Below are 27,408 nucleotides of genomic sequence, written 5' to 3' on the forward strand. Positions count from 1 at the left end.
GGCACTTTCCAGAGAATAGAGAACCAAGTAGTGGTGTTCCCAACTGTGTAGCTGTACTGGGAACACATGGATCAGGTGGAACCCTTTTTTAAAAATTACAATTATCAATTGGTAACAGGTAAATCTTGCCAAAAGCGAGTTTGCAAAAGCACAGGTAACCTACCTAAGGCATATAATGGATCAGGAACATGTGCCATCAAGAACAGCATGATTACAAGTATTGATGTAGTTCCCTGCCCCAAGACCAAACTAGAAATCCTGATTTTTTGGGGGGGATGTGGGGTTTCTACCTCACGTTTGTATCAAACTACATTACAGTTCACTTGTTACAATAGAAAACCACAGCAATTAGTCACAGGAATGCCAGGAATCTTTTGAGAGATTGCAACCCATTTTAATCAACAATGCAGTGCTGGCTGCCACAATTTCACTAAGTCCTTCAAGGTAACAATTGATGCATGTGATCTGAAGATAGATACATTTCTGGTTCAAGAAGATTGAGAGGCTCGTGGGATATTTCTCTAAAATGTTAAATCAACATCATATTTTATTGTAAAAAGAATAGATAGTTACACAATCCAAACTGCTAGTCAATAATCTATACAACTTCAAACGAGTGTTACTTCGTAATGAGCCATTAATTACTTGTTGACTAAAGAAACTTGGCTGACTTTTTATTAATACTGAACCTGACAAAACGTGAGACCTGTGTAACTTGTTATACCACTAACCTGGTTGAATCATCACTTAAAGAACCACAGAATCAGAGTCATACAACATAGAAAGAGACTCTTCAGTCTATCGAATCCATGCCGACCATAATCCCAAACTAAACTAGCCCACCTGCCTATGCTTGCCCCATATCCCTTCAAACATTTCTTATTCATTGTTATAAAAATGGAGGAGTGGGGCTAGAAAAGGAAACAATGTGTCCTCCAATCTCAGTTGCAACAGAATCCTGAAAAAGCAAATAAAATTCATAGTGTGCAATGCAATTTGACTACAACATGCAGTCAGCTTTCTCCTCAGAAAGTTTCCCTTTAAATATACTGCAGTGAGTTTATTTTTCAGTTAGTTCCCCAACATGCTGACATTTTTGTGTATGCCACCATGTACTTATGATTTAAAACATTAAGGGCTTAGTCAGTTATTATTGTCTATTGGCAGGCAAAAGAATCACGCTACTATGAACAAACATAGTGAAGCTGCATACTGACAGATAAGATAATTTTCTATTTTTCTTTGAAAACATTATATATTTGGCAAACATAAAGGTCCATTATGAATGGAATTACATAAATACAAGTAGATAGGTCAACAACTGAAATACCTTTCACAATCTGCTGGTCCTTACTCCCAATCACTGTAAACCATTCTTTTCATTTAATACGCACACTTTCTTAGATGACTACAATGTACTTGAATTCTGACTAAAATTACAAAGTCCACCATGCTATTGATTTGGGAAACAGGGAAACAGATGAGTATAAACTGATTGCCAAAAAATGAAAAACAAGGAATTACTTGGAAGCTTTGTGAAATAAATAAATATTTAAATAACCAGCTCTTAACCATAAATTTTACACTAAAAATCACATAAGGCATACTGTTGTAAATAAAAAAATGAAAATAAAACCTAATACCAAGTTGGAAATTTGAAATAAAAACAAATTATTGAAAAGCATAGCAATAAAAAAAATCAACTTGAAATATTAGCCCTGTTTCTTGCTTTACATATGGTGTGTCACCTGCTGAGCATGCTCTAGCATTTCCCATTTTAATTTTAAAGTTGAATGTTTACGGAATACTTCAATTCTATTGAAGAATTCTCAAAATTAGAGCAGAGGATATATTTATTAGCAAGATTACTGACCTAATGAAAAGCTCACTGTAAAATTAACTTGCTAGTTTCTGTTATAATGTTTGAACACAAAGCAAATAATTTGTGGAGAAGTCCTCAATTTATGCTTACGCTGTTTAAACTGATTTTTAATACCACTTGAAATTTAAAATCACAGAATTAATACACCTACTGCTACACAATAGTTCCACTTTGCTCCAATCTCATCAAACCATTTCAGCCTTTGTTAAATTCAATTTCTTTCCTACAGTAGCTTCAGAGATTGTTACATTAGTTGTCCTGTTATTGCAATCGGAAATTGAGATGTTGTTCTTCCAATTTGCGCTGAGCCACACTGGAGCACTGCAGCAGGTCAGAGATGGAAATTTTGACCAGGGAGCACGGTAGTTTGATGAAATGGCAGGCAACTGGAAACTGTTGAATCCTCTCACCATGAAGGCCAACAGACCATTTGCCTTCTTCATTGCCCGCTGCATCTTTGTGATTACTTTCAGTGACTGGTGTACCTCCTGCTTTCCCAATCTATCTAATTCAAATATTAATGTCTGTTTGTGCTACTAAATGGACAACCTCACATTTATCAACATTTTACATCAGCAATAGATTTGCCTACTTACTTAACTTGTCCATATGACACTGTACTTTCTCTGCATCCTCTTTACAGTGTACACTCCCACCCAGCTGTGTGTCATCTGCAAACTTACAAATATGACATGTGGTTTTCTCATCTAAATCTATGAACATATGTTGTGAATAGTTGGGGTGCAGGCACTAATCCTTGCTGTATGCCACTAGTCACTGCCTGCGACTCGGAAAAAGACCCATTTCTTCTAATCTGTTCCCTGTCTGCCAATCAGTTCTCAATCCATTTCAGTACGCAATCTTCAATACCATGTGCTTTAGTTTGACATTGTGGGACCTTATTAAAAGTGTTCTAAAAATTCAAGTAAATCACATCCGCTGACTCTCCCTTTTCCACTCTACTAGTTATATCCTTAAATATTTCCAGCAGATTTTTCCAGCACAACTTCTCCTTTATAATTCCATGCTGACTATCCGATTTTGTCACTATCTTGCAAATGCTCTATTATATCATTTATAATAGACGTATGGATAACAATGCACCTGGTGATTTGATAGAGTTGACTGTATTAAAATACATACTGAATCTTTGCAAGCATTCTTATGTTGTACTTCTAAAGATAGTAATATCCAGAGGATATAATAACACATCAAGAATATCATATATTATAGTTAGCAATGTTACAACTACAATTTTATGGCGTAATATGATACCACTTATCACTGATCTGGAAGTAATTTTAAGATATTAAGGAGAATAAGTGAATGCAGGGTATTCAGATGTAGTGCAGAGGTATACAGGACGGTACTGTAAAATTTAATGTAATAAACTCAAGAAATGTATTACTGAAAAACTGTTTTGTTTACCAACAATATTTAAATCAGTGTTTCTATTAATTGGTTCAACCTGTCATTTCAGAAAAAAATGTACTGCTGTTTTTCTGACAGTATTAGGAAAATTTCTGTGAAATAATGTGAAAATATGTTTGCTTGTTCAGAGAAATGACCCTTTATACCGATACTGGAGTCTAGCTGAAAGACTAGTGATGTCATTGGCTGGAATTCATCTGCAGAAATAAAGAAGCAAGGCTGAAAATTTAAGGTCAGCATTTTTTGAAACCATTTACTTCTCACTACGAGCCTACCAAATTGTTGTTTTCCTAACATACAAATTATAATACTCTATTGGACATTGAGTTTCTCTTTTATAGACATCACACTTAATTTGAAGTTTTTTATTGTATAGAGTTAATCACTTCCATCATCACACAGATTATAAATAAATAACTTTCATTAAACTACGTAGGTCAAATCTACAAATAGGAGATAAAGTTCAAGAAATTTCAAGAATTATAACTTTTAAACACAAATGTAGTCTTCCTATGGTAAAAAAAATACTGTTCCATTCCACATATAATTGAAGTCAATACTGAACTAAAATATTAAATTATTTCTGGATTAACAATACTCTGCATATACTAAATCCAATGACTCAACATAGAACACCCGGACCTACCGTTAGTTTCATCTGCATTATATGCAACTTCTGATGGCATTTACCAGCCATTTATACAGCTTTTAAATTCCTCTGAGTCAAGTCTCTTTAGTAATGCTATTGTACTGGGGAGTGCAGACAAAAATCAGCTCTTGGTGTAGAGAAACATGGTCTATTTTTGCTTTCATGCACCACACTTCATAAATACAAGGCCAAAATAACTGAAAATTCTAATTCTGTCAAGTTACTGTTTGACTCTTTAACCTTCTCTGCAGTTGTTTTGTGGCATTGCCTTCTGTTTATAAGAAATGAGTTTGGCTACATACTGCAGGATAAGTCATATTGCTGTCATACACTATAATTCATAAGGATTGATTTTTCCCTTTACAGCAAAGTCTATTTTGCTGCTCGTACCCTCAAACATAAAGTAGCAGGTGTTTAAGGCAAAAGTCTAGTGTTACCAAAACATAATGAAAAAGAACGTCAGGCAGAATGCAAAATGAGTCACCATTTACTTTTGCCCATTTTGTACTACTGCAAAGATAAATCCCAATGTTTCTAAGTAAAAGATAGGATATAAAAATGAAAACGGTTTTTCTTGAATTAATTCTGCATTTAATTTATAGTAATTTAAAGAGAAACTCAACAAGTTCCAGTGGAATTAGGTAGGAGGGCATGCATTTTATGACAAAAGGATTACATCACAAAACATACTCCTGAAGTGGTTTTGAATTTAATTTTAAAGGTTAATTGCAATTAATAACTCCTTACCTAAGAATTTACCTGCCCAGATCAAAAGAAAAACGGCCTAGCCCGTATTCACCAGCCGTCTCTGCTGACCCAATCTTTAGCACATTTTGCACGATCAGGAAACCCTGTCATCAGCAGTTCCTGGTTTTACATTCCTGTCTGAAAGTAGGTTGGAGTCGAATTTCTGCTTCTGATATCAGTACGTATCGGGAAATCACTCAGCTTTGTCTGTTATCTTGCATGCAAAGAGATAGAAAATCACATGGGCTGCAATTCCCTGGTAGGAACTTCTAGCATATTTTATGATTGCAAAAGTCCAAGATCAAATCTTTAGTCAGATTAATGAGTCATTACTTTAATGAGTCATCAGCTTTCTGCCTCAGTGTTAACATGTCGGTGTGACCCTGAACAGTACCTCTCCACCCAAGTGCCCATACCATTAACACCCAGGCTTCGTACCTTCACAGGTCATTACCCAAGCTGGGTAAATGAACCTATATCTGCCTCACTTACCTTTTTCCCCCCCCAGAGTGGGGGACTCAATTACGAGGGTTCATGAGTTCAAAGTGAGAGGGGAAAAGTTTAGGGGAGGTATGCGTGGAAAGTTCTTCATGGAGAGAGTGGTGGGTGCCATGAATGCATTGCCAGCGGAGGTGGTAGAAGTGGGCATTGCAGCGTCATTGAAGATGTGTCTGGACAGATACATAAATGGGCAGGGAGCAAAGGGATACAGACCCTTAGAAATTAGGCGACAGGTTTAGATAGAGGATCTGGATCAGCGCAGGCTTAGAGGGCTGGAGGGCCTGTTCCTAAGCTGTAATTTTCTTTATTCTTTGTTCACTAATCCCCACACCCACTTCTCCTTATCTTCTGTGAACTGGGATGAAGGGAAGAGTGTGCCCTACCTCTCAGGTGACTTGACCAACCAGCCTCAGCTGCCACCTATTCAGACCCTGAGTGTGGCAGACCTCCCTCTCAACCAGCCACCTACATAGAAAAAGGACATATCGGCACCGATTCACTGTATAAAGTCACCCTGACTGGACACCTGCCCTTGGCCAATACCTGGGATGGTACTGGAGGCTGCCCTTGACTAACCACTCAGGATCCCATGGGCTGATAGGAGCCTCCTTAGAGTGGGGTGCAACCAATCCCTGAAGACTTTCAGGCATGTCTCGCTGCTTGACAAGTTTGCAAATTGAGTTTGACAAAATACTGCTACCACGTGACACAGGTAGTAGCATGATATTGCTCACTTCTTTATGAGATAATGCCCTGGACTCTGCACTGCTGCACAGCATTATCACATGCCTGGTTGTGTAATAGCATAGACTGCCAGCCCGAGACACGGCAGGACATGGTTTGCATTTTGGAGATACTGATGGGCACCAAGCAAGTGTGTGTGCCCAGACATCAAGGGAGCAGCTCTGATGGGCAGCATGATACAGCCTTTCCCTGTGCAACTACTGTACCCGATGCAGCTTTATACTGCTAGTTGCCAATATGCCCTGCTTCACACATGCAATATTAAAGGGCCTAATGCTGTGCATTGCATATATGCCAGGGTGGCAACAATGGCTCCCTGAAAGAGGGTGCGTGTTGATGGTGCTTGTGGATCACTGCTTTGCTCTTTGGTAGTGGGAAACATTGAGGTCATTTGGAGCAAGTAGCAAGCTGAACCTGCCAAGTATCAATACGGATTTCCATGGTGAGTTTTCTGAATCACTACTTTATTTGGCACACTCAGTAACATCACAACCTGTGTCGAGTTTGGCTGCTAACAAGTTTTTTAAGAAGCAATAAAGAGTGTCAATTGGGAACTGACTGCTGCCAGGTGAGAACATTGCCATGCTGCTTGAGGAAAGGGATGGATGTTGCGGCAAGATGATCTCGACATCGTTATGATCATCTTGTTGATTCTACTCTACTGCTCATTTTGACAGTGCTCCTATTTTGACAGTTGCTTATAAATTTCCACAAATTGTCTTTTATGAAGTAATCACTTATAATTTTTAAGCTTTAATTTATAAATGCTCCCTTAGCATCTTAAATAATTAGTATTAACTGAAATTTGCTTTGCAATACCTAATGATAAATCAATTATTAAATAAACCTTCTGTTCCTTTCTGTATGATCAACAAAGAAATCAAATGAATATACTATGCTCTGTGCAAATATTTGGCGTCTAGAACACACTGTCTGGGATAGTTATGGAGGCAAATATGAAAGAGATGTCTAAGGGACTTTTAGATAAGCATACCAATATGCAAGAAATGCAGAGATATGGATCAAGGGTAAGCAGAACTGATTCATTTAATTTTGCGTAATGTTCGGCCCAACATTGTGTATAACAACAAAGTAGCAATTTCATTGAATAGACAATACAGAAAAAGTCCAAATAGTCCAAGTAATTCACTGTTTGCTTCCCTGTCAGGGCTGATCTAGTCATCAACACCACTCCATTGATCAATTTGGAAGCATGGCCCTGATTGAAGGCTGACCATACCCCTGACTGATCTCTATGCAGTACCTTGACTGATTTATTGCTAATCCCTGGATTGAGTACACTGCAGGACTGACTGTGGTCCATTCCCTGTGCTGTATTGAGCTACTGCCGCTGAGCATGACTGCCCCAAACACGGTGACTGAATGTGGCCAAGGCTCCAGGCTGTGCATGGATGCTGTCCTTAGCAGACTAAACCAGGACTCCCTAACTGCCAACAGTGCCCATCGGCTACATTTCAGGCTACTCCCCCTCTGACTTTGAGACATGGCCAATGCGTTGAAGCACATACATGTGTTTGTAACACAGGCTGTAGGTGTGAGATTGTATGCAAATGTGCCACTTAATGTTCTGTGCATGTGATCAGTATCAGCACACCAAACACTGATTTTGGAAACCTGCTCAGCTGGTTAGAAATTACAGGGAACAATACTGATGACTGTTAACAGGCATGACCAGCAGACTGGCTTTGTGTCTATGCAAAGTAGCAAGGCAAGCCTTTAAGCTGTGCCAGGGGCAGCACTGCAATGCAAGGCAAAGCAGGCCATGGCAGTGATGCTGTGAGCATCCAGGTAGATGCCAAGTGAGCAAGCACTAAGGAGGAAAGTGAGCAGGCCTGAGTTGCATCCTGGTCCAGTGAGCTTGGTGCTTGCACCTGCATGCAGAGTGCCTTGGCATCAGCATTGTAATAACAGTTGCCAGTGCACCACAAAATACAGCACTACAGTGCAGAAGGATACCGCAAGTAGATCAGACATGTGCCATGATGATGCACCAAGGCAGACATGTGTCTGATGCAAGCATCCATGGATGTGGGGTGCATGATGCACATTCCTTAAGCTTACCCTGAGATATGCTGCCAGGTGGGTGGCAGTCTGGAGGAGCAAGTGGTGAGTCACTCAGTACTCACTCTGACTTTCATATCAGTAATTCTCAGCATCCAGGTTCTATCCAGGTTGTAGTAGAATAAGAACCTGTGTATTAGAGGTGATATTTTGAGTTGATGAGACTGATGACAAACAATAGGCACCCACATTGAGAATCTCATATCAAAGTTCAGAACAATATTGCAAAAAGCGATTTCATGTTCCTGACTTCGAGAAAGGTCTCACTGGACTTCTACTGTGATTGTCCCAGATTTCTCGTCACATTTTCATGATTACCTATGTCATTCAGGGCGCTATAAGATCCTGCATCTTGTTTACATTATGAATTCCCTAAACTCACTCACTGGCTAGAACTTGCTATAGTTATGTTTTAAGAAATAATTATAAAACTATTGCTATGTGTTTTTATATAGCTAGCTTTTTTTCTCATACTCCGATTTCATCCTCCTTATCAATTCTTCCAGTCCCACTTTGCTAGCTTTTAAAATCAGTTCAACTGCCTGACCTATCACTAATCTTCAAAGAATTAGACGTGATTGCATTGAGATTGATATTAACTTTCATTTTCTTGTTTAACCACGGATAATGCATCTGCGATGAAATGGCAAGTAAATGAGGAAGGTGCTCAAAATTAAAGTGTTAATTTAACAATTTCCTTTTAAAAAAAATTTAAAAATACAGGAGAGCAGCCAGGCCACCGTTATGAGTTGGAGAGTTTGGGTGGGAGAGTAGAAAGAGTGCAGGGGCAATGAATTCTTGCGCAGGGCAACCTTTGGCTGCACCCACTGCCAGGGGAAAGACTTGACATGTGTACTTGCCAGGAATGCACGCAGCAGGTGTGACTTCTGTTACGTTTATCGATCCTAGCTGGAGGACTATAAACCAAGTTGGCTGCAGATAGGGAAAGATTTAATTCAGATATATCTCTGACCTGCTACTGCCTGACCTCAACTCCGACTAATCCTAATGGAGTTATATAGTGCAGAAAAAGCCCTTTAGCAGATCGAGTCTGCACTGACATAACTACCACTGTTAACCCCAATTTCCTGCACTTTACCCCATGTTCTTGTGTGTTATCATATTTCAAGCCCTCATTCAAATATAGTTTTAAATGTTGTAAGGTTTCTGGCCTCCATACCTTCCCAGGCAGTGCTTTCAACATTCCCAACACCCAACATGTTTTTTTTCTCAAATCCCCTCTGAATCTCCTGCCCTTATCCTAAAACAATGTCCCCCTTCTCAACCAAAGGAAACAGCTGCTCTCTATTCCCCCTACTCATGCCCTTTAATCTTATACACCTCAAACATGTTTCAGATCTGGAGGCAGAAACTTCTACCTTAGAAAATGTTTACACATTGCTGTCATTTGGTTTGGAGAGCAATTAAAAATCAAAAAGGAAGCTCCAAGAAAGGAGGCAGACTAAATGCAACCTCATAAGAACATTAGAACAAGGAGCAGGGATAGTGGATTCTGGATCAGTGGTGCTGGAAGAGCACAGCAATTCAGGCAGCATCCGAGGACAGGCAAAAATCGACGTTTCGGGCAAAAGCCCTTCATCAGGAATAAAGGCAGAGAGCCTGAAGCGTGGAGAGATAAGCTAGAGGAGGGTGGGGGTGGGGAGAGAGTGGCATAGAGTACAATAGGTCAGTGGGGAAGGAGATGAAGGTGATAGGTCAGGGAGGAGAGAGTGGAGTGGAAAAGGAGCTGGGCAGGTCGGACAAGTCCGGACAGGTCAGGGGATCGAGTTGCTGGAGGTTAGAAGCTAGGATGAGGTGGGGGAAGGGGAAATGAGGAAACTGTTGAAATCCACATTGATGCCCTGGGGTTGAAGGGTTCCGAGGCGGAAGATGAGGCGTTCTTCCTCCAGGCGTCTGGTGGTGAGGGAGCGGCGGTGGAGGCCCAGCACCTCCATATCCTCGGCAGAGTGGGAGGGGGAGTTGAAATGTTGAGCCACTGGGCGATTTGGTTGATTGGTGCGGGTGTCTCGGAGATGTTCCCTAAAGCGCACTGCTAGGAGGCGCCCAGTCTCCCCAATGTAGAGGAGACCGCATCGGGAGCAACGGATACAATAGATGATATTAGTGGATGTGCAGGTAAAACTTTGATGGATGTGGAAAGCTCCTTTGGGGCCTTGGATAGAGGCGAGGGAGGAGGTGTGGGCGCAGGTTTTACAGTTCCTGCGGTGGCAGGGGAAAGTGCCAGGATGGGAGGGTGGGTCGTAGGGGGGCGTGGACCTGACAGGTAGTCACGGAGGGAACGGTCTTTGCGGAAGGCAGAGAGGGGTGGGGAGGGAAATATATCCCTGGTGGTGGGGTCTGTTTGGAGGTGGCGGAAATGTCGGCGGATGATTTGGTTTATGCGAAGGTTGGTAGGGTGGAAGGTGAGCACCAGGGGCGTTCTGTCCTTGTTGCGGTTGGAGGGGTTGGGTCTGAGGACGGAGGTGCGGGATGTGGATGAGATGCGTTGGAGGGCATCTTTAACCACATGGGAAGGGAAATTGCGGTCTCTAAAGAAGGAGGCCATCTGGTGTGTTCTATGGTGGAACCGCTCCTCCTGGGAGCAGATACGGCGGAGGCGGAGGAATTGGGAATACGGGATGGCATTTTTGCAAGAGGTAGGGTGGGAAGAGGTGTAATCCAGGTAGCTGTGGGAGTCGGTGGGTTTGTAGAAAATGTCAGTGTCAAGTCGGTCGTCACTGATGGAGATGGAGAGGTCCAGGAAGGGGAGGGAGGTGTCAGAGATGGTCCAGGTAAATTTAAGGTCAGGGTGGAATGTGTTGGTGAAGTTGATGAATTGCTCAACCTCCTCGCGGGAGCACGAGGTGGCGCCAATGCAGTCATCAATGTAGCAGAGGAAGAGGTGGGGAGTGGTGCCGGTGTAATTACGGAAGATCAACTGCTCTACGTAGCCAACAAAGAGACAGGCATAGCTGGGGCCCATACGTGTGCCCATGGCTACCCCTTTGGTCTGGAGGAAGTGGGAGGATTCAAAGGAGAAATTGTTAAGGGTGAGGACCGGTTCGGCCAAACGAATGAGAGTGTCGGTGGAGGGGTACTGTTGGGAACGTCTGGAGAGGAAAAAACGGAGGGCTTGGAGGCCCTGGTCATGGCGGATGGAGGTGTAGAGGGATTGGATATCCATGGTGAAGATGAGGCGTTGAGGGCCAGGGAAATGGAAGTCTTGGAGGAGGTGGAGGGCGTGGGTGGTGTCTCGAACGTATGTGGGGAGTTCCTGGACTAGGGGGGATAGGACAGTGTCGAGGTAGGTAGAGATGAGTTCAGTGGGGCAGGAGCATGCTGAGACAATGGGTCGGCCAGGGTGGTCAGGCTTGTGGATCTTGGGAAGGAGGTAGAACCGGGCAGTGCGGGGTTCCCGGACTATGAGGTTGGAAGCTGTAGGTGGGAGATCTCCTGAGGTGATGAGGTTCTGTATGGTCTGGTGGTCCCGCACCTCCGCCCTCAGACCCAACCCCTCCAACCGCAACAAGGACAGAACGCCCCTGGTGCTCACCTTCCACCCTACCAACCTTCGCATAAACCAAATCATCCGCCGACATTTCCGCCACCTCCAAACAGACCCCACCACCAGGGATATATTTCCCTCCCCACCCCTCTCCGCCTTCCGCAAAGACCGTTCCCTCCGTGACTACCTGGTCAGGTCCACGCCCCCCTACGACCCACCCTCCCATCCTGGCACTTTCCCCTGCCACCGCAGGAACTGTAAAACCTGCGCCCACACCTCCTCCCTCACCTCTATCCAAGGCCCCAAAGGAGCTTTCCACATCCATCAAAGTTTTACCTGCACATCCACTAATATCATCTATTGTATCCGTTGCTCCCGATGCGGTCTCCTCTACATTGGGGAGACTGGGCGCCTCCTAGCAGAGCGCTTTAGGGAACACCTCCGAGACACCCGCACCAATCAACCAAATCGCCCAGTGGCTCAACATTTCAACTCCCCCTCCCACTCTGCCGAGGATATGGAGGTGCTGGGCCTCCTCCACCGCCGCTCCCTCACCACCAGACGCCTGGAGGAAGAACGCCTCATCTTCCGCCTCGGAACACTTCAACCCCAGGGCATCAATGTGGATTTCAACAGTTTCCTCATTTCCCCTTCCCCCACCTCATCCTAGCTTCTAACCTCCAGCAACTCGATCCCCTGACCTGTCCGGACTTGTCCAACCTGCCCAGCTCCTTTTCCACCTATCCACTCCACCCTCTCCTCCCTGACCTATCACCTTCATCTCCTTCCCCACTGACCTATTGTACTCTATCCCACTCTCTCCCCACCCCCACCCTCCTCTAGCTTATCACTCCACGCTTCAGGCTCTCTGCCTTTATTCCTGATGAAGGGCTTTTGCCCGAAACGTCGATTTTGCCTGTCCTCGGATGCTGCCTGAATTGCTGTGCTCTTCCAGCACCACTGATCCAGAATCTGGTTTCCAGCATCTGCAGTCATTGTTTTTACCAAGGAGCAGGGATAGGCTGTCCGGCCCTTCGAGCCTGCTCCGCCACTCACTAAGATCATGGCTAAACTTTTCGTGGACTCAGCTCCACTTACCCACGCTCTCACTGTATATCTTAATTCCTTTATTTTTTTAAAAAAGTATCTATCTTAGCTTTATAAGTGATTACTGAAGTAATGCCAACTACTTCACTGGGCAAGGAATTCCATAGATTAACAACCCTCTGGGTGGAGAAATTAGTTTTCAGTTCAGCTCTCAACCTGCTTCCTCTAATCGTGAGGCCATGCCCTCTTGTCTTAGTCTCACCCAGCAGTGGAAACATCCTATCAACTTCTATTTTATCAAATCCCTTCATAATTTTATATGTTTCTATAAGGTCGCCCCTCATTTTTCTGAATTCCAATGAATATAATCCTAATGTACTCAGTCTCTCTCCTCAACTCCGGAATCAACCTAGGTGAACCTCCTCTGCACCCCCTCCAGTGTACTGGCAAGTATACATCCTTTCTTAAGCAAGGAGACCAAATCTACAACACTACTCCAGCTGTAACATTACCTCTCTGCTTTTAAACTCAACCTTTAGCAATGAAGGACAAAATTCTATTTGCCTTCCTAATTACTTGTTGTACCTGCAGACCAACCTTCTGCAGTTCATGCACAAGAACACCAAGGTCTCTCTGCAAATCAGCATGCTGGAACTTTTTACCATACAAATAATAATCTATTTTGAAGTTACTCCTACCAGTATGGATGACTTCACATTTACTAACATTGTATTCCATCTGCCAGACGTTTGCCCACTCAATGTACCTATACTGCTCTGAAGAGTTTCACAGTCCTCTGCACACTTTGCTCTGCTACTCTCTGCGTCATCGGCAAATTTTGACACTGTACACGTGGTTCCCCAACTCCAAATTATCTCAATAAATTGTAAATAATTGTGGTCCCAACACCGATCCCTGAGGCCACTAGTCACTGATTGCCAGCCAGAATAGCTGTCGTTTATCCACACTCTTTGCTTCCTGTCAGTCAACCTATCCTCTATTTACACTAAAACTCTACCCCTAACATTGTGCATCCTTATCTTATGCAGCAGCATGTGCGGCACCTTGTCAAAGGCCTTTTGGAAATCTAGGTACATCACATCCAGTGCGTCCCCGTTGTTCACCTTGCTTGAATGTCTTCATAGAATTCCAAATGATTTGTGGAGTATGACCTGCCCTTCATGAACCCATGCTGTGTCTGTACGATGGGAAAATTTATTTCGAGATGCCCTGCTATTTCTTCCTTGATAATAGACTCAAGCATCTTCCCTAGTACAGAGGTTAAGCTCATTGGTCTATAATTCCCCATCTTTTGTCTACTTCCCTTTTTAAACAGTGACATCACATTTGCTATTTTCCAATCTGCTGGGACTGCCCCAAAGTCCAGCTAATTTTATAAAATTACCTGCTATTTCTCCCGCCATCTCTTTTAGTACCCTGGAATGCATTCCATCAGGGCCAGGAGACTTATCTATCCTGAACTCCATTAGCTTACCCAACATGAACTCTTCCGTCATAAAAATTGTTTCCAGGTCCTCATCTACCTTAGTCTCTTCATCACTTACCAGTATGTTAATAGTATCCTACACTATGAAGACCGATGCCAAGTATCTGTTCAACGCCTCACTAATTTCATCATATTCCATAAGTAACTCCCCTTCTCATCCTCTAAAGGACCAACATTTATTTTAGCCACTCTTCTTCGTTTTATATATTTATAGAAACTTTTGCTGTCTGTCTTTATATTCTGTACTAGTTTTTTTTTCTCATACTTTTCTTTATAGCTCTTCTTGTGGCTTTCTGTTGACCTTTAAAGTTAACCCAATCTTCTAGATTCCTGCTGTTTTTGGCCACTTTGTATGCGTTCTCTTTTTCTTTGATAGCCTGCCTTATTTCCTTAGACACCAATGGCAGATTACCCCTCCTCATACAGTCCTTCTTTGTCACTGGAATATACTTTTGTTGAGCACTTTGAAAATTTTATTTGAAGGACCTTCACTGCTCATCAACTGTTGCACCATAAAGTCTCTGTTTCCAGTCTACTTTAGCCAGGTCTTCCCTCATTCTATCATAGTCCCCTTATTCAAGCACAGGACCCTGGTATTGGATTTTATCTTCACACTATCCAGCTGTGTTTTAAATTCAATCATACTGTAATCACTCCTTCCAAGAGGATCCTTAACTATGAAGTCACTAATTATTCCTGTGTCATTACACAGGACCAGATCTAGGATAACTTGCTCCCATGCCGGTTCCACTACATACTGTTCAAGAAAACTCTCACAGCTAAATTCAATGAACTCTTTTTCAAGGCTACCCTGACTGAGCTGGTTCAACCAATCTACATGCAGATTAAAATCCCTCATGATAACAGCCGAAACGTTTTTGCAGTCATTAGTTATTGCCTTGATTATTGCCCGCCACAATGTGATGTTATTATTTGGCAGCCTATAGACTACGCCTGTCAGTGACGACTTCTTCTTGGAATTCCTAATTTCTACCCAAATGGATTCAACCTCATGCTCCAAAGAACCTATATCATCTCTCAGCACCGCTATGATGTCATCCTTGAATATCAAAAGTACACCACTGCCCCTGCATTGCTGTCGGTCCTTCTGATATTTAATTCCCAGTCATGGCCATTCTGCAACACTGTCTCCGTAATGGCTCTCAAATCATATTAATTCACGATGATCTGTGCCGTTAATGCATCAACCTTATTACAAATGCTACGAGAATTCAGGTAAAGTGCCTTTATGCTAGCTTTCTTACCGTCATGATTCACACCATCTCTAATATCTCAAGAGTTATCCTTCATTTTGTTCCTTTCACAGTCTGCCTTGAACTTCAACCCTAATGCATACATGCTAATCTGCTGCTTACCTTTTCATTTATCACCATACTTCCTGTTGCTTTCCCTTTCCTTTCTCCCCGATTCAAGTTTAAAGTCCTCGTGACCATCCTATTTATTCTTTTCACTAGAACACTGGTTCCAGATCGATTCAGATGGACACCGTCCCATTGGTGGTACAGATCCCCCCGGTTCCAAAACTGATGCAAATGCCCCATGAAATGCGAACCCCTCTTTCCCACACTATTCCCTGAGCCATGTGTTTACTTCCCTAATTTTCTTGTCCTTAAGCCAATTTGCACATTATATTTGGGGAGTAATCTGGAGATTATGACTCTTGACAACCTATTCCTTAATTGTGTTCCTCAATAATCCCCAAACAGGTTCCCATCCTACACCTGCCTATGTTGTTAGTCCCAGTGTGGAACACTAAAACTGGATCCTCCCCCTCCCGCTCCAGTATCCTTTCAAGCCGGTCAGAAAATATCTGCTGTTTTCCTCAACTTCCTGCTGATTTTCCATTAGATTTATGATGTGATACAGATGGATTGTTGTAGAATTCAAGTCACCAAATATGGGAACATAGGTTCCAAATCCCATATCTGGTGTGATTTCCAGACCATGAGATAAGACAAGTTACTTATGAACAACAGCAACAAAACCTATTCCAAATTTATATGTCATTAGATGTTACTCACTGCAGAATATAAGGCATCTGGGTTATCTTTGATAGTGGTATACACATGTAAACAAAATGTTAAATACACAACTATGACATTGTGATAGCAATTCATTTCTTACAGCATTTTGATCTTTTGAGACCAGTAACCCATTTCATTTTGAAACAAAAAGGTGAAATCCAAAATTACTCAAAGAATGAAGCAACAAGAGTCCACGGTGGAAAACAAAAGAAACGTCATATAAGAATCAAAAATAAACATTAAACATCTTGAGTAGTCATATACAAGACACATCAAGGATCAACAACCAATAAACATGAATTGACAGGCAAAATACAGTGAGTTATGAAGTATAAATTACATATTAAATGGCAGATACAGTCACATCATATGAATTGGCTCTGCAGTCCATTCACATCTGCAGCATATATGTAATCATTCTTATCCATGATGTCATCCAACTTTTGCCATTCTCATGAAGAATTTAATCGCCTCTTCTTTAAGATTCTAGCTAGATCTCCAGCTAACAGCAGTATATAATGAACCAAAAATAACACATCTGCAGAACATCCCCAACCTTATTTATGATAACCCAGATGGTGTAGATCCATCAACATTATCTTCAATTAACAAAAACCTCCTCAGCAGCTGTTTAATTGCCTGCCCATAGCTTCTCAATGCAATCTCTGTATTCTTCAGCCTGTCTGTACTATACCAGTGTCACCATTTAGGGTCTCACACATGCACTATATAGTTTCAATCTATTTTAGTCTCCCCAAAAATGTTGGTTTCCAATCTCAGTTTCAGTAAAAGTTCCCTTCGAATCTGAGATGGCCAAATTAGGCTCTGTCCCAAAAATATAAACTTTGAAACTACAGATCGCATTACAACATGGATATACGTACTTGATAGACTGTGTGTTCTTCATATTGTCGAAGTCCGGCCATAGAAATATCAAAATAGATATCAGCTTCCAGTTCAAGCAATATGCAAAATCTAAAATGGTAGTTCTGCTCAGGGTATGAAGATACATGGAAAGCATAGAACCCAAAACATTTAATCATCTTGCATGCTTTATATTTTAAAGAAGGCACAACTTGCAGTCTATGGATTTTATAGGAGATTCTCAATCATTCCTGAAGAAGGGCTAATGCCCGAAACGTCGATTCTCCTGTTCCCTAGATGCTGCCTGACCTGCTGCGCTTTTCCAGCAACACATTTCCATCTATGGATTTTATAGTCTTGTATAAGACAGCCTCCCTAAGTTAACTCCAGAAGTAGTGTAATTTACAAGTAATATTCAAGAACAGCTGACAATTAATTTTGTTCTGAGTCCACAACACATATACAATCTAAGCAAACAATTTACTGTATTCTAATCGCTCATCTCATTTGAAGTCTATGAAGTGCACGCACATAGACCATAAGGTATCTTTGGAGTAGTAACTGTTGACAGCAGCTAATGGTGTCAGGAAATATGCTGTCAAGGTATGTCAAAGAGTCATACAGCACAGAAACAGACCCTTCGGTCCAACCAGTCTATGCTGACCATAATCCCAAATTGAACTAGTCCCATCCGCCTGCGTTTGGCCCACACACCTCCCAACATTTCTTATTCATGTACTTATCTAAATGTCTTTTAAACGTTGTAATTGTACCCGCATCCACCGCTTCCTTTGGAGGTTCATTCACACACAAACTACTGTGTTAAAGAAAATTGCCCCATATGTCTCCTTTTTAAATCTTTCTCCTTTCACTTTAAACATATGCCCCTTAGTCTTGATGTCCCCCACTCTAGTGTAAAGGCACCTGTTATTCACCTTATCTATACCCCTCATGATTTTATAAATCTCTATAAGGCCACCCCTCAACCTCCTATGCTCCAGTGAAAAAAAGCCTCTCTCAAATCATCCTTGGACATTTCAATGTAGCTCATCTGCAACCACTCTATGATGTCCATCAACCAATTACACCAATATTGACCCCTCTTTTTGCTGCCTCTATTTTGCCCTCACAAATTATTTCTGTGGCTTTTGAGCTCTGATCAAATTACCAAAATAGTTTCTTTTCTGGATGTCGTTTTTTCAGAATAATTTTTGCTTTTCACTTATCTTATGGACGGAGTATGAAATTTTAAGGATATGTCGCCCCAGTCACATTTCAAAGACCTCCATCTTCCTTATTTCTTTACTTATTTCTAGAGAATAGAACATAAAATATTTTCCTTGTTCCTGGCAAAGTTTCCTGTTGTTAACCTTCATGAAATTCCTTCTGGCTTTCTCGATCCTTCTGACTTGTACCATGTCTACAATCTACTACCTTTTAACAATGATAGATAGAGGTATAGCAGGTTACGATGTTCAACATATGTGACGGTTATCGATGAAAAATAATATCAAAAATGAGCTTTAAATTTCCAAAAATTATTGGAAAAAAGCAGGGTCAATAATTATACTCAAAATGCTAGTAAAATCATTATGATATTGGTTGCTGGGGTTTTCATAAATAATTTCATTATACATTCTGCAGAAATCAACTTCCAAGGGAACATGGGTCAACAGAAACCATTACGTTATAAACCTCCATCCAGAGAACTGGGCAAATGAACATTAGCTAACCTTTGATTCACTATTAGTCCACTATTGCACAAAAATGCATTTACCAGTATTCATATTGCCCTAAAGTATATTAATTTATTACCATGGCAGAGAGCTTTCACAAAAATAACAACAGGAATAATCCTGAACATCTCAGACATGTTGACAGCCTGATAGAATAAAGCTGTTTTTCATTGGTCAACAGCAATTTAAGAGATTATATTATTCTGTTCAATGCAAAAGGGTATGTTTGATATCAAAGCAAACAAGTGCTTTCCTTTGAATACGTTTTGCTTTAAAGCGAATAAGACTGTTCCTTTAAAATCTGTACAGTAGTTTGCAATTTGGGCTACTGTCAGCAGCATGCTGATCTGCCATGGCTTTCTGTGAGTTTATCACTGCCTCAGCTTCCCTTGCCACTTTGTGTGGTGTGGTGAAATCCTCTCCACTTGTGTTTATCTTGAAAATAGTCTTTCATTATCCAAAAGTCAACACAAATTGCAAATAGTGATTTCAACAAACACACAGAGTCATAGAGATGTACAGCATGAAAACAGACCCTTTGGTCCAACTCATGTGCTAACCAGATATCCTAACTTAATCTAGTCCCATTTGTCAGCATTTGGCCCATAACCCCCTAAAGCCTTCCTATTCATATATTCAACCAGATGCCTCTTAAATGTTGTCATTGTACCCACCTTCACCACTTCCTCTGATTATTTTATGACTACATCTGTTGAGTTATACATGCTGAGTTGGGAACCTTATCTGCCCCTTAACGAAACTAACATTAAAGTTTTTCCTTATGGCTGCTGCAAGACAGCACCAATGTAAACATTATAGTGTAACTCTTAAGATCAGAACTAATCTAATCCTGGAGTGAAGGTGGGAATGTTCCTGAGCACTGTACTACGGCTTTCCTCCTTCCTGAGTCAGGTTAAGTTGTGATTCTGAATTTTCAATGCAGCTTCTGAACTGAACCTCTTTGTTACACAGCACGGTGGCTCAATGGTTAGCACTGCTACTTCACAGCACCAGGGACCCAGATTCAATTAGAGTCTCCACACTGCCTGTGTCGAGTTTACACATTCTCCTCGTGTCTGCATGTCCTCCGACAAACCAAAGATGTGCAGGTTAGGAGTATTGGCCATGCTAAATTCCCATAGTGATCAGGGATCTGTAGGTTAGGTCCATTAGTCAGGGGTAAATATAGGGTAAGGGAATGGAACTGGGTGGATTACTCTTCAGAGAGTTGGTGTGGACTTGTTGAGCCAAAGGGTCTGTTTCCCCACAGTAGGGATTCTAAGTTCGTGTAATTGAGGTTTTATTTACAGTAAATGTCTCTTCAAAATGCAATTTTCCACATTTTTTAAAATCTGGATTTTTAAATTTTAAGCCATGCTCAAAATATGGCAAAAAAGGTATACTTGTAGGCAAGAAACAAAAACAATTTTTTAAGATACATAAGATATTTGTATTTACATAGAATTGTAAATTATAAAAATAAACCTAATGATGGGATAGGTCTTCATATAATTGTAAGTCTTTCAGTTACTGTGTTCTATTTTATATTTTGTTGTTCACATTTCTTGCAAAATTATCTGGTTGAAAGTGAAAACCTAGCTTCGGTTTTCTCCGTGAATGGAAATGTGTAAGAAAATGAACAAGAAACCTCTGAGTAGAGTAAAATAATCTTTTAGCAAAATCGCTTTGCACCTGGGTGAAAAAGACTTACCTTGCTCTCTGTTTCAGCTACTACTGATCTTTGTTCTTGCTTCTGTTTGACAATGTTCTCCGATAAACACTGGCACACTTTTCTCTTTTGCTCGGTTGAGTATGCCTCCAAACCCAAAATGCTTGGTGATTTCTGATAAAAACAATAAACATTTTGTCAACACGAGTACTTGTAGAAACATTAAATTCTGATTTAGAGCAAGATCATGTACACATTATATTTAAATGAACATTTAACTGCGAAAAGAAGCCTTCCTGATTTCCCTCCACCACATTGAGACTAGAGAAGCCTTTGGGTTTTTGATATATTTCCCATATCTCCCTTCCGCTGCCATTCTGCTGTAACAACTTATACCTCCTATAGATTCATCTTCTGTGTCTTAACACCTTTTACCTTGCAATATCATTTTTGAAAACACTCTTGTCTTCTACTCTACAAGTCTTTCCTTGACCCTCTGAGCCAGCTTTGCACTTCCTTTAAAGCTCTCAATTTTCTGGTTCTGATGAGAAGTCACTGTTTTTCTCCTTGCACCTGCTGTGCAAAATTACCCAAACTTACTGTTTCTAATTTTAAATTTCCAGAATAAGCCACATTTTATATTCATTTTGATCTTTATAAGACATCATTTAATATGTTTCTGTCAGATTTCAAGGTCTCCTCTGTTCATACTTCCTGCTGATCAAATGGTCGGGATATCTGGTGGGCATGGACGGGTTGGACCGAAAGGTCTGTTTCTATGCTGTACATCTCTATGACTATGACTCTATGGCTGCTGAGTACTCACTATTGGCATTATTAGTATTATTGCCAGAATATTGTCAGGACCCATAGACCTTAATCAGGGCCTCCGACCATTTATTGATATTAGAAGTAGTGAATCAAATTGACAAAAGCTTGGCATCTGTGATGCTTAGGACTTCTGGAGGAGGCTGAGACAGATCATCCATTCAGCACTTCCGGCTGAAGATTGTTGCGAATGCTTCAGCTTTATCTTTTGCACCAATGTGCGGGTACCCCCATAATTAAGGATGGGAATATTTGTGGAACTCCTCCTTCAATGAATTGTTTAATTTTCCACTATCTTTCACAACTGGATGTGACAGGATTGCATAGCTTACATCTGATCAGTCGGATTGTGGGATCGCTCTCCATTGTCTATCACTTGCTGCTTATGCTGTTTGGCCACCAGTAGTCCTGTTTTGTAGTTTTACCAAGTTAATACTTTTTTTTAAGCTAGCTGCACCTGGTGCTGCTCTTGGCATGTCCTCCTGCACTCTTCACTGAACTAGTGCTGATCCCTTGGCTTTATGGCAATGGCACAGTGAGGGACATTCCGGGTCTTGAAGATGCAGATTGTGCTGGAGTACGATTCTGCTGCTTCTGATGGCCCACAGTGCCCCATGGATGCTGAGTGATGAGTTGATAGATCTGACTGAAGGCTGTTCAGACTCCCAGTTGGCTGTGTTTTAGACTTTCGCTTATATCTGTTTAGATTTAGTCCATACAGTCCCATTTAACACAGAGATAATGTCACAAAATATAATGTAAGGTATTCTCAATATGAAGATGGGTCTTGGTCTCCACAAAGACTGTGCAGTGGTTACTCTTACCAATAGTATAATGGACAGATATATCTGAGGTAGCAGATTAGTGAGAATGAAGTATGTTTTCCCTCACCATCTGCCGCAGACCCAATCTGTAGCTATGTCCTATAGGGCTCAACCAGCTCAATCAATAGTGTTGCTGATGAATCACTCTTTGTCTTGGACATTGAAATCCCTCACCCGGAGTATATTCTACATCCTTGCCACCCTCTGTGCTTCCTCTAAGCTTTGTTCAACTCCACTGAGGAGCACTAACTCATTAGCCTAGGGAAGACAGTATATGTTAACCTGCAGGAGGTTTCATGCCATGTTTGATCTGATGCCATGGCCATGAGATTTTATGGTTTTCATGGTCAATGTTGAGGACTTCCAGGGCAACCCCTTCCCACTGTGCTGCCACCTCTGGTGGTCCTGCAGGTGGACAGGACATATCCATGGAAGGTGACTGGTGGTATGTGGAACATCGTCTGTAAAGGATGATTCTGCAAGTGTGACTATGTCCGGTTGTTGCTTCCTTAGTCTGTGAGGCAGCTTTCCCAATTTTGGCATCTGCCCTTAGATGTTAGTAAGGAGGACGTTGCAGAGTTTACCAGTCTATTTTTGCCATTATTGTTTCTGGTCCACAGATTGTTGCCAAGTAGTCTGTCCATTTTCATTTTCTTTTCCTTTCTAGCAGATGATACAATTCTATAACTTGCTACATCATTTAAGAGGGCAGTCAATATTGCTCTAGGTCTGCAATCACATGTAGACAAGACCAGACTGCAGAGTTCCTTCCTAAAGGACAGCAATGAATCAGATTAACTTTTATGACAAACAACAATAATTCCATGGTTATAATTCGACTCTTATTAAATATCATTAGAATTGCATTAGAAATCAAATTCTACCATCTGCCATGACAGTACTTAAACCCGGGTCCTCAGAACATTACCTAGGTCACTGAATTAATATTCTAGTGATTAATACTGCTCGGCCATTTGCTCCCTATCAAATAATGAGCCTCATTAACCACAGCTTAAGCCCAGGAGAGAGAATACAGTTCGGCATCACTAAAAAAACAGCATTAATTGTCACTGGGTTGCCAATCTTCTCCTTCATCCTGGAACAGAGGAAGGATGCCAAGTTTCTAAGAATGATTGTGCTTTGGCAGTTACCTGAAAACTTGATTTAATGGACAAATTTCTTATGTTGCTAGTCACATATTATTTGGAAAATAAGATTATGGAACTGCTTCGACATAGAAAGTTCTAAGAATTCTAATTACCTATAAGTATGAAGTATGGTTTCAGTGAAATGTCCTTAATAAAGTGTAACCTTCTCAGTAATGCTTTTCTATTCATTTTAGTAAGCAAGAGAGATATAGTTTACAGACTCTGGCAGAAGGACACATGTTTGTTGGTTGTCTTCTCCATTGGTACACAGTCTTATTTTCTATACCTCTCAATTCTTTATAATCCTGGTCCTGTGATGAAGGCCAGATTTTGGAATGCTCATAGCGAAAGTTACCATTATGGCACAATGAAGAAATGTGTGAGCAAGAAACTTAACTGAAACCTTTGTAATGCAGCTTATATAATCCTTTCTTACTACAAGTGCAAAAAAACCTGAATTGCTCCATCCAAATATCAGACAAAATACTTGTGAAATCGACTTCTGTTGGTTTCTGCAATTTTTTTTGGAAACTAGTATCTGATTTATCTAGATGTAAATCAATTTACATGAAGTTTGCAGAAATGACACAGCTTGTGACAGAAGGCATTATCCGATTGTGTATAATTCTTATTGTTGGGACAGGTTTTTCTTTCACTTGACATCATTTGTTATCACTTTTGCAGTATTCACAAACTGCAACAGAAGTAGCAGAACTCTCTAATGTTCTTCTCCAAATTTAATTTCTCCATCACTAAAGGTAAAAAGTTTTAAGCTTTTCAACAAATGAACACTCAGAGCAGGAAAACTAACGTAACAAATTCCTTGCAAATTACGTGGAGCTTATGAACTAAGTAAGCAGGAGCTGCAGGAGTTCAGGAGCTACAACCAAGGAGAAAAATCTCCAGGGTGCAATTGTAATGAATATTGTGTCAATTGTATTACTTAATAGTGAATATTTTATTTCATAAATATTTTTCCTCATGCATTAACACATTTGAAAACATCAAAATAGTAGGACTTAACATGAGGGTGTAAAGGTCCAAGCATACAACTATTTAGTGGTGAATTCACCAGCCTGCAGAAAGCATGTTTAAAGTGATTGATGTCTGTGTGTGTGTTGAAGTGTGTTAGATTTGTTTGTTGCTAACTTCTACTTCTAACTTGTCATGTGCCTACTCAACGACTGCCATGACTGGGAAATCAACATTTTTCTCATTTTTTGAGTTTACTCATAATTAAACATTGAAGGTTATTGAGAATATGGCTGAATTTTTCTAATTTTACAGGAGTAAATGTAGGGGAATGGGTCTGGGTGGGTGCGCTTCGGCGGGTCAGTGTGGACTTGTTGGGCCGAAGGGTCTGTTTCCACACTAAGTAATCTAAAAAAAATTTGCATCTGAGTGTCCAAATATTCCACATATCAAAACAAATACACAAAGCATTGTTACTAATTGACTGTGGTTCCAAAGGAGGTTATTGAGACTAATAACCAAAAGTAGCTCTTTAAAAAATATTTTGAGCCCTGTGTCAAGATCAGCATGAAGAAAAAATTGAAGTAACCAGCCAATTCCAGCAAGGATCCATATCAAGCCCTAGATTTCAATCTAAAGCCCGAATTACAATGAACTGCATGCAAGAATTTCTGAAGCAAGCATAACCTTCAACAGACTTTGAACTTTAGCTTGGGAACAAACTGGAGAAGGTCTTGTCTTCCAAACTAAAGTTTATGCATACCAAAAATGAACAGTGCACCAACGTCATGCCAAGAAGGTCAACCACCACCTTTTGAAGCTTCTGAAGTCCTCATGGCCGCACAAAATGTCAACTATCTAATTAAGCTGTGTGCAAAGCAACCACACCACGCAAACAATCGTGACAAAGTTGGGCTGGTCATTTAGCTGAAGTACCTGACACTCACTCACTAAAACCAATTATTCTATGGAGAATTTGAGTCCAGGGTGTGTTCTCACAGTGGTCACCGAAAAGCACTACAAGGACACTCTAAAGGCTTTCTTTCAAAGTTTTGATATTGCTTTAACTTGCTCAGTTTTGTTACACCTGGAGCACTCAAATGAACAGGCAATGAGGCTTCCTCTGTAAGCAAGCTCATACCAGATGCAAAGAATACACAGAGGGGAATTCACAAGCCAGGAACTGGGCCAAAACGCAATCGTCTGGTATTCTGTCATTTATAATTCTAAGTAAAATTAGCCTTATCATTCATCTATATACCCAACACTACACACCCCAGGTGATAAACACAGTCATCTTTGCCTTGATGTAGGGATAAAATACCAACTGAAGAAAATCAACCTTGCCAGTATATATTCAGTATTAGTCAAGTCTGAAAACAATAATACCCATTTATACTGCTGCCTATTTATCTAGAATGAAGTTTGATCAGCTTTGATGCAATTGATAATAGCTGACATTTTCATGATACGAGGTTCTATAGCTATGGAACACAATATTAGCTTGCTAATATTACACATCAAGATTGGGCAAATTATGGCTTGAAACAGATCATCTTTTGTATTTTACTTTATTTTTAATTGTGGAGTGAATTGGAGAAAGGACTGCTTGACAATAAAGGACTAAGGAAGGAATTGCTGTACTTTTAAAAAGCAAATACGTGAAACTCATGACAAAACATGTTTTCACTGCTGTTTTATTCAAGCAGTAGAGTAAGCTGTCTGTAGACAGACCAACAGCAGAGTAATTATAAAGAGAGAGATTTGGCCAGCAACAGGTTGCTGATTGGTTTGTAGCTTTGTGATCTGGTGGCAAATGACACCTATCTGATTGGATCATGGGCAGCTGAACAGCTTGTGGGTGTGAATGATACTGACAGAATCTTTCAGACACTGAAGGGTCAGATGATGGTGTGTCTCTTTATTCAGTAATAAAAAATCTAAACCCTGAAGAAAGTCAGTTTATTTTCTCCCACCGGTGCTTTCAACCAATAATCCATGAACTGGTTGCTCTGCACCTCCTGTGAAAAAAAATGAAAGATAGATCAGAGACCTGAAGCACTTAGGATACAAAAGGTACACTACCAAATTCTGAGGGTTGGTACTACTGAAATTCTTCCATAATATTTCTTTTCCATCCACCCATAACACCATTTTTTTTTCTGACTTTGTATGCCTAGGTGCGTTTACTAGAGTCTACAATTACCATTCGACTGACTGGATGTTTTGAATATTTTCATTGCTTAGAGAATGTCAAAATAGATTTGTAAAGCAGAAACTGAAAGTGTTTGGCAGGTCTCATAGCATCTGTGGAGGGAAAAACAGTGTTAACATTTTGAGTCGAGTATGGCTTCTTCGGAACGGATTTGTAAAGGACAGGTCATTCCTTATGAAAACTGACTGAAATTTTTTGAAAATATAACTAAACCTGTGGATAGTGAATATTATTATTGCAGATTTTCAAAAGGGATTTGATGGAAGTAATACAAAATAGAATACTAGCTAAAATAAAGGCTCACTGAAATGAGTATTATTTAATGAGCTAGTCAGGAGATTGAATGAGTAGCAGAAAACAGAGCAAGGATACTGGCAAGGTTACTTAATGGGCAGGATATTAGAATCATAGAGTCATCGAGATGTACAGCACGGAAATAGACCTTTCGGTCTAACTTGTCCATGCTGACCAGATATCCCAAACCAATCTAATCCCACCTGCCAGCACCCGGCCCATATCCCTCCAAACCCTTCCTATTCATATACCCATCCAGATGCCTTTTAAAATGTTGCAATTGTACTAGCCTCCACCACTTCCTCTGGCAGCTCATTCCATACATGCACCACTCACTGCATGAAAACGTTGTCCCTTAGGTCTCTTTTATATCTTTCCCCTCTCACCCTAAACCTATGCCCTCTAGTTCTGGACTCCCCCACCCCAGGGAAAAAGACTGTCTAATTATCCTATCCATGTTCAAGATTTATAAACTCCTAAGGTGACCCCTCAGCCTCCGACACTCCAGGGAAAACAGTCTATTCGACGTCTCCCTATAACTCAAATCCTCCAACCTTGGCATCTTCCTTGTAAATCTTTTCGAAACCAAATTTCACAACATCTTTCGATAGGAAGGAGACCAGAATTGCATGCAATATTCCAACAGTGGCCTAACCACAGTCCTGTACAGCCGCAATCTGACCTCCCAACTCCTATACTTAATACTCTGACCAATAAA

The 27,408-nt window shown here is 40.9% G+C and overlaps 1 protein-coding gene across 8 annotated transcripts in view; it reads right to left on the reverse strand.

Moving 5' to 3' along the window:
• The window catches only part of LOC122564798 (regulator of G protein signaling 3), a 289,256-nt gene that overhangs the window by 63,416 nt on the left and 198,432 nt on the right, over positions 1-27,408 (reverse strand). For all 8 annotated transcript variants that reach the window (XM_043720037.2, XM_043720031.2, XM_043720035.2 and 5 more), the window contains one exon: positions 20,452-20,583. In XM_043720037.2, the coding sequence (XP_043575972.2) occupies positions 20,452-20,583 (132 nt within the window). The remainder of the gene's footprint in view (positions 1-20,451; positions 20,584-27,408) is intronic.

Source organism: Chiloscyllium plagiosum, unplaced genomic scaffold (assembly GCF_037043375.1).
Source record: "Chiloscyllium plagiosum isolate Xiang-an unplaced genomic scaffold, Cpla_swu_hap1 HiC_scaffold_21, whole genome shotgun sequence".
NCBI classification, from domain to species: domain Eukaryota; kingdom Metazoa; phylum Chordata; class Chondrichthyes; order Orectolobiformes; family Hemiscylliidae; genus Chiloscyllium; species Chiloscyllium plagiosum.